Source organism: Dermacentor variabilis, chromosome 1, assembly GCF_050947875.1.
Source record: "Dermacentor variabilis isolate Ectoservices chromosome 1, ASM5094787v1, whole genome shotgun sequence".
In the NCBI taxonomy this organism is placed as follows: Eukaryota; Metazoa; Arthropoda; class Arachnida; order Ixodida; family Ixodidae; genus Dermacentor; species Dermacentor variabilis.
In genome coordinates this window covers 235,510,621-235,524,235 of record NC_134568.1, presented here as the reverse complement: position 1 = coordinate 235,524,235, position 13,615 = coordinate 235,510,621, and the positions used below count along the sequence as shown (strand labels likewise).

Here is a 13,615-nt window from a genome sequence, read left to right as displayed (position 1 = left end):
TTATTTAGCCATTGGTTCATAGGCACAAAACTGTGTTTATCATTTCAAGCCTAAAATCTTCGCTTAGCAGGCCTGTACTTTGGAGAATGCTGAAAAAAAAAAAAAGAAAAAAGAAAGTAGACGCTAGGAAGAAAAAGAAACAAAACTAGTTGGCGATCAGCTTTGCTTAAGGTTCCGTCCATTTCAGTCTCAATCTCTCTGTATTGTTACAGCTAGTGTTGTGTTCTGCCGAGGAAGTGAGCACTGCAGTCAGCAGGCCATCTACAGAGACTGTTTTCGGAGCAGAGGCCCGCACTCACATGACAGCCACGTCAAAAAGTGGCAGTGAAGAAAACTTACCATGCCTATAGCCACCATTAATCAACAGCACTGACCATTTTACAGACAGAAAGCTTCAACCGAGCCACTGTTCAAAGCACCAGCCGTGAGAAGGCCACCACCCACAGCAACAAAATGACAATGGTGCCTGGTACAACTCGTCCTGAAAAAAAGGGAGGTTGGGGACATTTTTCTCAACTACAGCAGATCACCTGTTACAGCATCATAAGAGGGAGAGCACAAAGCGTGCTGCGACGGCTAAGAGCAGATTTTTACCATTTATTCAAAACATGACTGAGTGGCATCGCCTGGTGGGAGAAGCTGAACTACACGCAAAATGGCTGCAGTGATACCTTCACTTTATTCTCAATGTTGCACGTTAATGACTACTGCTGACAAGCAGTCATTCTTAGCTCATGTTCTTCAAGCTCCCGTTTCATACATGTGCAATCATTCATCAACGATTTATTGGCCTTTCTTGACATTTCGTTCTCCTTTTCAAGGGTAGTGTTCTTTTCCATTATCTGTTCAAACCTTGCATTGAAGTGCTCAAGGCTTTTTTCAAAGTCTCTTAGTTCCTTTCTGACATCTCGTTCAAGTTTACATTTGAATTCTTTAAGTTCTTTCCTGAGCTCTTGCTTGAATTCCTCAATGTGAGGTGACATATTGCAATGTCACGAAAACAGTTCACACAAACAACAGATCACACTTGTCGCCAGCAGCGAGGCAAGAAAACATAAATGAGTAAAATGTAAGGTTGAAGAGCAACCTACCTGTGTGAAATTGAAAGCAGGTGCGATTTGAAGATGCGTCCTTCCTTGTTGCCTTGCTGCTGCTCCATGCAGGCAATTTCTGGCCCAATTTTCCTTGGAAAAGAAACAGCCACGTTAGAATTGGGTAAATACCGTAAACAGATCATTGTGCACTAGGTTATTGCTTGAAAAATCTTCCTAGGGCAGGCCAGAAATGGGTGTTTTCGATGGGCGATTCTCTCTCTCTCTCTCTTTGTGTATGTTTAACGCATTCACTGTTTTCTAAGCTCCACCGAGATGGCTTCTGTCACCTTTGGAGTCACTGTAGGGGTCTGGCATGTGCGTGCTGACTGGCTAAGTTCAAATTATCTGGCGAAGGCCAATTTTAGGATCAAAATAATGAAAGTTAGTACACCGACGTGGCCTTCAAACGGGATTGAATTAACAGAAAAATTTTAAATCGAATTAAGCGGAGACGAATTAACAAAGGTTTACTCTACTCAGTACTTTCGTTGCATGCATTCTTGGTGCCTAACAATTATTGCAAGATTTTATTGTGATAGCAATTATATAGACAACCCAGGCGAATTTCTACTATAAGCATTGCTATGATGTTCCGTTATATAGAGTCCAAGTCTGTAGGCTGTAGGTGCGCAGGAATGCTTGCGAAAATGAGCCGAGAAGGATGGTGGCTTGATGCAGTGGCGTCTTCTCGCATGTGCACTGGAGGAAAGTGGGGGAGGTGCATGGTCTTTTCATGTGCACAAGGGGGGACAGGGAATTGTGCGCATGCTAGGAGTGGCTTGGGGAAGGTGGCGGGTTAGTGTGCATCTCCTCCTCTTCTCCGGCTGTGGCAGTTGAGCACAGCTGCCCATGCCTTATCTTGGAGGAATCTACGATGGATTCAAAGGGTAGGCGACCCGAAATAGCTGATGGCTTCATGTACACTGTGTTCTCACGCGCCTAGTTCACATTGAAGTGAAAGACTGCTAGAAGGAGAATTCACTCTCTGTTGCTGCCACTGGCATTCCGCCAGCATTCTGGCAGCAAGTGTCCTCAGTCATTGATTGAGATCGTGTTTTCCTGTGCATACGTGACAGTGTGCTAGTAAGTGAATGTTTGCAGCAGTTTATGCACCTGATAAAACTACTAACCTTACTTCGTTAGCTGTCCAATAATTTGCTATCACAATCATTTCTTCACCTTTCAAGCAAAACTGTGACTTTTTTAATATCACCTTTGCTCATTGCATTAATTGATGCATGTATGTTTGCACAATGCAGAGAAGTCAACCTTTATGCCACATTCTTTCACTTAAACATAATGATATGTGACAAGCTGTGTACAGATGCAAGCAGAAGTGGGCAGCCTACGGGCATCATGAAGACATTGAAGTTCTTTTAGCATAGGTGGCTATTCAGAAATCAGCATATTCGTTGCACTGTTCACACAACCAAATTAGGGCTGCACTTTTCATTCCGGTGCTGCATGCCTAGGCCACAAAGAAATGTAATTTTTTCATGGCACCTATGGTCAATATATAGTTTTGCTCATGTGTATACATCGAAAAAGACCACAGGGCTTTCATCTAGTTCAGGTTGATTCTAGGGTAAGACACTTTTGGTGCTCTTGAGCTTACTAACAAACATTTCACAGGTGGATATCACAAGCTGGCTGTTACAGGGCCATGGAGGTTAGTCGTATTATGTGAATTCATTAATGGAGCATGCTGGTGACATTAAAAATAATGTTAGCATTCATATAGCAGCACATTGCAGATGCACCACATGTTGGGCTAGCTGGATGCCATTCATAATCAGTGTGAAGAACACAGCATAGACATGAAAGCATAATAGGATGGTCACTTACAGCTGACGGGATTTTGTCTTATTTTAGATTTCAACCTGCCACATTGGCTCAGTGGCTATGGAATTCTGTTGCTGGGCACGACGTCATAGGTTTGATTTTGGCTGCCACAGCTCCATTGCGATAGGGCAGAATGCAAAAACACTCATGCACTTCAGTTCATGAAGAACCCCCCACTACAGTGAAATTAGCTGTATAGAAATATTCAGACATGAACTCAGGTTTCCAGGATGTCGAACCTGAACCAAAACCATACCTAAACTGAAATTTTGGTCAGAACTGAACCAGAAACAATTTCTTTAAGCACACCTGAACCAAGAGCAATAATAACGGTTACCTGTTCAGAACAAAGCGGTTGAAGCATATCGGGTCACATAGAGAAAAATGCACTAGGCCACACGAAACAGCTTTTCTTCCACAGTGAGCCTGCCTCACATTTCCTTGTTTGACTTACAAGACTTCTTGTATGCTGTATGCACAAGTTGGCACAGATGCTACATATTATGCCAAAAATTAAGGGCACCTAGGTCGATACACTCATTCTGTACTCTTCTCTATTAGCTGAGCAGAACCATATTTATAGGGCCTCCAAAGGATTGCCGATTGTATTGCAATTGAGTGCTTGAGCCATTTTCTTAGGCAGTTTAAGCACCAGTCTTAAAAAGGGTAAGAAAGCAGACTGCATCAAGTAGGAAGCCCTACAAGCACATGTACCAAGAAATATCTAGACTAGAAAAATGCCCTTTTGGAAGGAACTCGACAAGCCATCCAGATGAGCAATAGATATCACTACTGCCGCTTGTGAATGTTGCCGTCTCAAAAAGCCAAATAATTAGTATGTTGTTGGAAATGGCGGTGAGGTGAACCACTCCATGCACATGCGTAATAGCTCCATTTAAGCAGAATAAAATAATTTTGAAGGCAAAGAAAAATACTGTGTGGTATGCATATTAATGCTCAGCTTCAGCACTGTAACTTTGTTGAAATTCATGGCAGTCACTAATGCAAGCCACTGAGAAAGTAAAAAGGTGTGCAGAACATTTTCGGTGCCACCATTGTAGGTAGATAGAGAGATTGTATCGTTCAAGGCTCTTTGCAAAACTCAAGCAACGGCCTGTTTTGTTTATGAGGAAGTATTAGCGTGCACTGCCATAATGGCATCAAGGAATGCATATCTTGCTTAGCAAGTGACTGAGATGTAAAATATGTACATTGGTGTGCTTTTAGTTTCTGGAGATTTTTTCTATAGCAATGTGCCTTCTTGCCCCATGGTGATAGCACTGCACAATTTTTTTGCTTCATGGACATTGCACTGTATGTTAAATGATGTCTTTCTTTGTTGAAAAATATTTTGCCTGATTTTTCTTGAGAACTTAATGGCTTTTCATTCCTCCACATGTGTAATGGCATTTATTAGTTGCGTGTTTTCTTTAACTTGTCGAAGTAACCACGAAGCTGCTTAGCTATTGGTGTTTTATCGCTAAATTGATTCATTTATGCAAAAACCAATCCACACCATAATTTACTCCATACTACTAGATTTTTATTTTACAAAATATATATCTAATTTTACACATTTATTAGATATCATATTAATAATATTAGGAAATTCATATGTGCTAATACAAGGGACATTCCGAAAGTAAGTTTCATTATTTATTTTCACATCGAAACATTATTGCCAAAAACAAATACATTATGGCATTATATACACCTTGCACTATTTGTCCACATAGTTTCCACTGACATTGAGACATTTGTCATAGCATGCAAACAGCTTGAAGAAACCATGCTGGTGAAATTTGGTGCCCTGCAATGCAAGGAATTGTTACACAGCCTGCTCCACCTCAGCATTGTTTTGAAGTGAGGTCCCGTGAGTGTGGCTTTCAACGCATGGAACAGGTGCCCATTCATGCTGGATAACAGCATGCACTTCCATTGGCAACGACGCTGTCAGCACACGTCTGTCTGCCATCGTGATTTGTACTCGAATAACCTGAGGCACCGCCGATCTTCTGCTACTCTCTCTTCTGCGCTCTATGCATGCGTCATTCCTCCTCCGCTGACGCTCCTTCCGTCGTTGAACCAGCAACGGCCGTGGATTTTTATGGCTATTGTTTGTTTCACCTGGTGTACTATCTCCTATTTAAAAAAAAAAATGACGAAACTTACTTTCATAATGTCCCTCGTACATGCAATACAAAGCAATAAACGACTCATGCCTACACAACATTTTTCCATTGAGTTCACCATAACGCATGTTTGCTATGTTTATTGCACTCCTTCATATGTATGTGCATTAAAATTGAAATAGAAAAACCCAGGCATCAGGGATTTCAGCAGGAAAAAACAGACCTGTTTGCTGTAGCCATCTAACATTAAATTTCCATGCTTGAAACCATGTAAAATATCTTCTCATCCATGTGCTAGTGAGGTCATCTTATAATTCCTCTGGCTGAAAACTTGCACCTGCTAATAGTCTGGATGTGTTGTGTCACATGACAAGGTGAGTTGCCGAGGGCCATTGTTCTGCACTGAACTGTTTTGGCACTATGAACAAATTTTTGAACTGGTACAGCTTTCTCTTTCTCCAAACCGAACTCTAGTGGAACAAGATCGACAAAACTAGAGTACAAACCTGTACTCATTTGGTATGTTTTCACTTTGACACCCTGTTTATGTTCGATAATTCATTATATTTTGCTCTTTATATTGTGGTTTGACTGTATGTGCAATCTGTGTGCATGACTGGTATATGTGAACAAAACGGCAGTTTGCCTAGAATAAAGTGGCTGAATATTTACGGGCTAGCTTCCAATTATGGTATGTAAACTTGCAGCCTCAATAATCCCTAACTGTTATAAATCTGGTGCCGAAAGGGCAGCTGCTTGGCAGGATATGTACATGGGGGTTGTATAAGCAAACTGTTTTCACTCTTGTTCCCATTTCATCTTCAGATCTCCGAGGACAAAGGTCCTGGTCCTGTCGAGTCTCCCAAGGACACAGGGCCTTTTCCATCAGTTCGGCTTAAGCCAACGGGGCTTGCCGAGTCGTTGCGGTCACCCACTGAATATTATCCTCGAGAGAAGAGCTGCATCAGCCCTTCAGAGAATGTTCCCTCTTCACCTCAGCTAAGTACCCCGGGTAGTTCACCGAAGACAGTCGCAGCCCTGAAGAGTGGTCGCCCGCCACCACCTGTTGCACCAAAACCACGACCAAAGTCAATGGTTGGCACCATGGAATCACGGTTGTCAGGTAAATGACTGGCAGTAGCTAGCTCGAGGTTGGCTGACTGCTCATAAACAGTGGTGTAACTCTGAATGGTACCAGCACTGCCTTCACAGGGCAGTCGGCATTCTACAAGCGCTAGGTGTGTTGCAACACCATGGACTTCAGCATATATGTATTGGACCTACCCATATCTAACCATTTGTGGCTTAGCTGTCACCGGAGAAGGCAGATCCTGCTGGTTGAGCCAACACACTGAGGGCTTGGAGCTTCAAAGGGCCCCTCACCAGGTGCAATTGCAAATTTCGTTTATACACTGAAAGTTTTAAAACACCGCCTAGAGACCGTTTTGCCAAAATAATTTTTCAGAACAGTTTATTAATGGGGGCGATAAAAGAAATGAAATGCCCTGTTACCATACCACCAGAAGGTGAACACGACTGCCAAAGAGACACTCTGTCTCTTTGCCTGCACTAGTGTTCACAGACGACATTCCTTCCCTACCTTTTCCTGTAATGGAGGCACAAGGCCCCCTCAGGTTCACGTAACCAGCCTTGCCTCCTTTGTGTTTTGTTGCACGGTGCATTTACAGCAGTTCCGTTGCACCTTCTGCATTGAATCATTTGCCGAAGCCACGTGTCGGGGTGAACAACATTGCTAACAGTGCATTTTATGTAGAGTCGTTTGTGCATGTTACCTTGACTCTCTAGCTGGCAGCAGTGCTTCCTCGAGAGGGAGAGTATGTGACATTTGGTTTGAAATTTGAGCTGTTTTAGTGGTGCATGGTGCTGTAAGACTTTGCAGATATGATTGTCAACATGTGATGTATACACTGCACTTGTTTGCTTAAAAATGGCTAAACCTGATGAAGGGGTCCTTTAAAAGGGTCCCTGAGACGGTTCATAGAAATTTTGTAGATGCATAATGTGCAGCTACTGTAAAACATTCGTGCCACAATTTAAGTGAAGCATCTCAGAGCTGCGAACGATTACAAGTTACCCTCCTCCCTAGCCATGTTTTTTCGCCTCAACTCTTTCGTTGAGTGATCAGAGCTAAGCTCCACCTTCACTGACTCTGCCTCATGATCTGATGTCGTGACATCTGCTTCCAGTTTTGGATTCAGCGCACGAAGCCTCTTCAACCTCTCTGCTAGCCGTCTGGCCGTTGATCCCCAGTGAGAGATATCCAAGCAGCATGCGTTGCAAGTGTTCTGTCGCAGTGCTGATTTTGTCCGGTATTCCTGTAACCACAGGCGAGCTGGACGTTCTGACAGATGGGTGGAGGAATTGACTAAAGCCTCCCCATAATACCACTGCTGTGTAAAAGGGCCTTTAGCGTAAACGTGAGCGGTGTGCTCGAGGCAGCCACCTGGTGGTGCAGAGCTTAACCAGCCAAACGCAGAGCTAATATTGCTTTGTAGCAGCATCGATGTCGACGAAGATGAGGAGAGCGGTGGCTGGCTAGGGACAGGCCGTTGCCTCAGTAGCGAAGCAGGTGCATGGCTCATGTCACGAGCGGCCGGCGCGAGGTGGCCGGGAAATTTATCTGCCAAGGAATGACAGTCCGCTAGAGCCTTCTGCTCAGTAAAAATATATTCCTGTTTATCACTGATTTTGCATGCCACAAGATTGGTGACCATGGACAGCAGATATGGCTGACAACCGTAATGCTTCCAATGATCAGCGCAGAACCATCGTCACGGATGACGGCGGTCGAACAACCCCTGCACCACAGCGCAATCTGGCTGCTCTTTCGCTGAAGTTACCCCAGTACTGACCAGCAGACCTCTAACTCTGGATCGCCCAAGTTAACAGACAGTTCGCCATCGCGCGAGTCATGTCGAAGACTCAAAAGTTCAACCATCTCGTATCCTCGCTGCCACCCGAAATTGCCACCGAGCTTAGCGACCGGATCCTTAAACCCACGGCGTCAAACCATTTCGACATCCTCACAAGTGAGCTCGCCAAACGCACAACAACGTCGGAACAGCAACGGCTACAGCAGTTTCTTCAAACTGAAGAGCTCGGGATTTGCAAACCTTTGCAGCCCCGACATTATTTTCAACAGCTCCTTGGAGACAAGGCAACTGCGTTCAGTCAAGATTAGTTTTGGGAATTGTTCCTATAATGTTTGCCCACCTCTGTCCGAATGGTTCTGGCGGCTGCTTTCCCAGCTTGCAGACTCCATTACGGACGCATCACGTGCCGTGGTTTTGCTCGCGGAACGTTCAGGTGCATCCACTGTGCCGCCCTCGCTCTACCTGCGAAGCCTGCGTGATGAATTCCGCGAGGAGATCTACAAACTGTCAGACCAGATCACCACTTTATCTACTCGATGCCAGCACTCTTCATCGCACAGCCATTCTTTCTTGCGCAGCCGCTCACCATCCTCATCACGGCAGGACGAATGCTGGTACCATCGTACCTTCAGTAATGCAGTGCAAAAGTGTACGGCACTTTGTAGTTTTCTGGGTAACTCCTCACAGCACCACTATAAGTAGCGAGTGGTGCTCGTGCCGAAGTCAGCCGCTTATTCTTCTTGACTGACAAAACATCAGGCCTGCATTTTCTCATGGATGCTGGTATGGAGGCCAGTGTCATCCCATGCTCAGCTGCGATGCGCCTCGGCAAGTCTAATCAAGACTACAAGTTGCCAATAAGACCCCCATTGTTACCTGTGGGAAACAAGCATTGTCCCTCAACATCAGGCTCTGCAGGACATTGCGATGGATTTTTCTAATTGCTGATGTTGCCTGCCCCATCTTGGGTGCGGATTTCCTGCACCACTACATTCTCCAAGTTTACATGCACTGCAAATGCCTTGTTGATGCTACGACACACCTTTCTGTGCTTGGTATTGCCTCGCGAGTGCCACTTCCAGTGGTCTGCAGCGCATTGCCGAAGTCAGTCTACATAAAACTTCTTGAGCAATTCCTATCCCTTCTTCGACCGGCCAACTTCCTTTAGGCAGTCAAACGTGACCACTCACCATATCATTACAACCAGTCCTCCCATCCGCGCTTGAGCTCGTCGTTTACCACCTGATCACTGAAAGATCGCACGGAGCGAATTCGAACACACGCTCAATCTTGGGATCGTGCAGCCTTCCTCAAGCCCTTGCGCATCTCCACTGCATATGGTACCCAAGGGGTATCCTGAAGACTGACAGCCATGTGGAGATTACCATATGCCCAACAATGCTACTGTGCCAGATCGTTGCCCACTTCCGCACATTGCAGATTTCTCCGCACCACTGCATGGAGCAACGATATCCTCCAAAATCAACCTGGTGGAGGCTTACCATCAAATTCTTGTGGAATCAGCAGATATTCCCAAGACAGCAATCATCATGCCATTTGGACTCTTCGAGTATGTGCGCATGTCTTTCGGCCTTCGCAGTGCTGCACAAACTTTTCAACAATTCATCAGCACAGTGACAAGACAAGAGGATTGCTTTTCTGTTCCACGTACATCGACGATTTGCTTGTCCTTAGTCGCAATGCAAAACAACACATCCAACAACTGGGCTAACTCTTTCAATGCCTCGCTGAATACGGCCTTATTATCAATAGGGCAAAGTGCGAATTTGGCGTGCTCAAGTTGGACTTCATTGGTCACCGTGTCGACAAGGGTTCCTTGCCTATAATAGCCTAGGCCACACTGGATTTTCCTCAGCCATCTTCCATCCGTAAACTGCGTGAGTTTCTTGGCCTCGTAAATTTCTGCAAGAGCTTTATACCTCACAGCACTGCTTTTATTCGGCCCCTAACAGACATGCTCCGGGGCAACAAATCCAAAACAACTGAACTCACTTGGTCCCCAGAAGCACTAACCGCTTTTGATACCATCAAGACCAAGCTGTCTCAGGCAGTCCTTCTCATCCATCCGAGACTAGGAGCCCCACTTTGCCTCATGACTGCTGCGTTTGATGCTGCAGTGGGAGCGGTGCTTCAACAGTATTTGGAAAATGTCTGGCAGCCCGTTGCCTTCTTTTCTCGGAAGCTCTCCTCCACGGAGACCCACTACAGCACATTTGGAAGAAAACTCCTTGAAATGTACATCGCTGTACATCACTTCGAACACTTCCTGGAGGGTCGAGAGTTCCACGTTAAGACAGACCACAAACCCTTGACCTTCGCCATTTGGTTTAATTCTAGCAAATTTTCACCACGGGAAACACGCTATCTCGCCTTCATCGTGGAATTCACGATGGACATACTGCACCTGCACAGAACGGGCAATGCCGCAGTGGACGCATGCCTCTTCCATCACTACGGACAACAACCTTTTTGCATCAACTTCTCTGCACTCGCTGCCCAGCAACAAGATGACACAGAGGTAATTGCGCTTTGTGGAAAACCTCGCACCTTACATCTGCGTTAAGGTCCACTTTCCACCTTGTGCTGTCCCTATTCTTTGTGATGTCTCCTTGTGCACCCCAAGTTCAGCCATTCCACTTAATTTCTGGCGCACCGTTTTCGATGCCCTTCATAATCTATCCCACCCTGGAATCCGGGTCATCAACAAAGACGTACATGCCTGGGCACATGGTAGTCTGGTATGCCAACAACCGAAGGTTCACTGACACACAAGGGCACCTTTCAGCTCGTTTACTCCACCATCTGAGCAATTCAACAAGGTACACATTGACATTTTGGAGCCATGGCCACCATCAAACGGGAACTCCTGCCTCCTAACCTGCATAGATCGCTTTGCCCAATGGCCAAAAGCTTTCCCTCTACCTTAAATCCATACTGAACCATCGCAAACGCATTCGTTACAGGCTGGGTTTTGTGATATGGCATACCATCTACTATTACTACTGATACAGGATGCCAGTTTGAATCGGCATTGTTCAATAACCTGCTGACCCTCCTAGGCACTTCTCGCATACACACCATGGCATATCACCCCATCGCCAATGGTCTTGTTGAACGTTTCACCACGCCATCAAGACCTCACTTAGAGTGCAGCATGGCACCACTCATTGGTCCACATCACTACCACTGGTTATGCTTAGTCTTCTGGCTACACTGAAGCAGGATCTGTGCTGTATGCCTGCCAAGATGGTTTTTGGAGAGCCACTACGCCTTCCAGGGGAGTTCTTCCACCCTACCGTTTCATCGCCGTGCCCTGACGTTACCGACCACATCAGCAGTCTGCGAGCTTCATTCTGAACACTTTGTGCACCTCAAACACGCTGCCAGCACCGTACCGCATCACATATTCCCAAAGAGCTGGTGATGTCCTCTTATGTTTTCATCCGCCATGACTCTGTACAGAAGCCCCTGCAACACCCTTACAATGGTCCATACAGTGTAATTCATTGTGCCAACAAACATTTCACTCTGTACTTAAACGGCCGACAGGACAATATCTCTATCGATCACCTCAAAGCCGCCTTTTTTGAGGACCCACTTCTTCATTCACCGGATAAACCAGTTAACCCAGAGCCAGTTGGTCCTCGCCAGTCATCAAACACACTTCAACTCCCAACACCCCGACCCAAACTCCTCAGAGTATCGTTCCGGCTACCTGCGCAGCTCTGTCACTAAAGGGGGGGGGGGGGGGGGGGGGGGCCTGTAACAGCATCGACGTCGAGTAAGATGAGAATGGCGGCTGGCTAGGGACAGGCAATTGCCTAGCAAGTGAAGCAGGCATATGGCTCAGATCACAAGCAGCTGACGTGAGCTGCCCAGGAAACTTATCCGCCAAGGAATGACCACCTGCTAGGGCTTTCTGCTCAGGAAAAATATACTCCTGTTTATTGTGGCTCATTGTCATCACTGATTTTGCACGCCATAGCTTTAAACAAGTGTAAACCATATTAAACATTTAAAAAGACATGTTCACGATTGTGCTTCTGCCGAAAATTTACACCAGCAGCAAAGTAGAATATACTTGGTTACTGCTATATCAGCTCTACATTTGTCTAGTCGAGCTCTGTGCCACCAGGTGGCTGCACCATGCAGGCCATTCACGTTTGCATCTCTGCTTATTTGCTGAAACGCGCAGTGTACTTGCACTTGCGTCCACCAAAATACCTGACACTCTAAAGTTCTCTATTGTGGTAGTAATCCACCGGCATGAAGTGACGGCCACAAATGCTTGAATGCTGGCGCCTGTTGGATACAGACAGCCCGGTGCACTGCAAAGGTTGCAGCTTGACAGGTTGCCGATGGCTAGATTTGCAGCCCACAAGATAACTAGGGTGGTCCATGATGCTCATGAAAAGAAAGCTCGAGACCAGCGCTGACTGCACAGCTCGCGTCAACAAGGAGAGTGTTCTAACACAAACAGACGACGCTTACCGTGTGCCAGAAGTGCTTGAGTGTAGTGATAAATTGTTGTTTATTCTCTTTCTGTTGCTTTCTTTTCTAAAGAAACAAATGAACCAACGTTTTATCTATTAAAAACATTTGTTTGCCGTCCACCATAAAATTGGAAAAATTATTGATGACACAACCTGGATAGCCATTCGGATAGCTCGCCCAACTGACGTCACCTGTGAGGGAGCGGCTGAAAACTTGGGGAAGTAGCACTGGTGCGATCGGTAGCAGTGCACATTTTTAAAACCTTATAATAAATTAAACAATTTAAGCAGAATGCTTAAATGCATCACTTAATGATCAGAAGGACCTGTTCTAACGATTCAGTAGGTTTGCACAAGATCATCAAAACCATTTCAGGCACCCTTTAAGACTTCTCAGCGAAGACAGCAAACCGTTTTGGCCCTCACTTTTGTTAGACAACAGGCCTGACGCAACCTTGGGACATTGATAGTCGCCTTTTACTGCCCCCCTGTTCAGCCTTTGTCCTTCTCTCACACTTTTGAATTGTTCTTCCTTCTGTTCACTTACTATCTTCCACACAGCTAGGGTTAACCTTGTGCAACACAATCTGACTAGGTCGTTGATATTGAGTTACAGTGGGCATGTACCAATGGCATGTGCACAGCTGAATATATCAAGTCTTGTCATGTCTTCCCTTGTTGGGCTCCATGTTGCATAACTGGAATGCCTGCCAAATGTATAATAGTGTTGTGTATGGCAACCAAATTTTTTTCACTCCCTGACTGCACCCTCAAAAGAGGGCGCACCAATAAAAATATGCAGCTTCTTTGTGTCACAGAAAGAAACATTTCCTCCAGCACCATGTAATACACAGTTAACACCAAAGAAAGATAGCCCAAGTCATACCACCATTTTTTGTCGCAAAATGCTTATCAGACACAGTTACCCTAGGCTTATAAAGCAATGAGGATGGCAAGCAGTGACCTCCTCCTGAAGGTTAATGGCAAGCTGCAGCACAGCAAACATTCAAACCTCGTTGCATTTGGAGTACATTCATATTTCAGTAAGCCCACACTGGTCAAGAAATAGAGTCCTGAGATCAAGTTATTGTAAATGTCCTGAGAATGAAAATAATGCAAGATAAGGAAATTTCACAACC

At 45.4% G+C, this 13,615-nt stretch overlaps 1 protein-coding gene across 6 annotated transcripts in view; it reads left to right on the top strand.

Annotated features, from left to right (window-relative positions):
• The window catches only part of LRR (capping protein regulator and myosin 1 linker 1 leucine rich repeat protein), a 228,442-nt gene that overhangs the window by 199,607 nt on the left and 15,220 nt on the right, over window positions 1-13,615 (top strand). For all 6 annotated transcript variants that reach the window (XM_075671458.1, XM_075671446.1, XM_075671465.1 and 3 more), the window contains one exon: window positions 5,894-6,191. In XM_075671458.1, coding sequence (XP_075527573.1) covers window positions 5,894-6,191 — 298 coding nt within the window. The remainder of the gene's footprint in view (window positions 1-5,893; window positions 6,192-13,615) is intronic.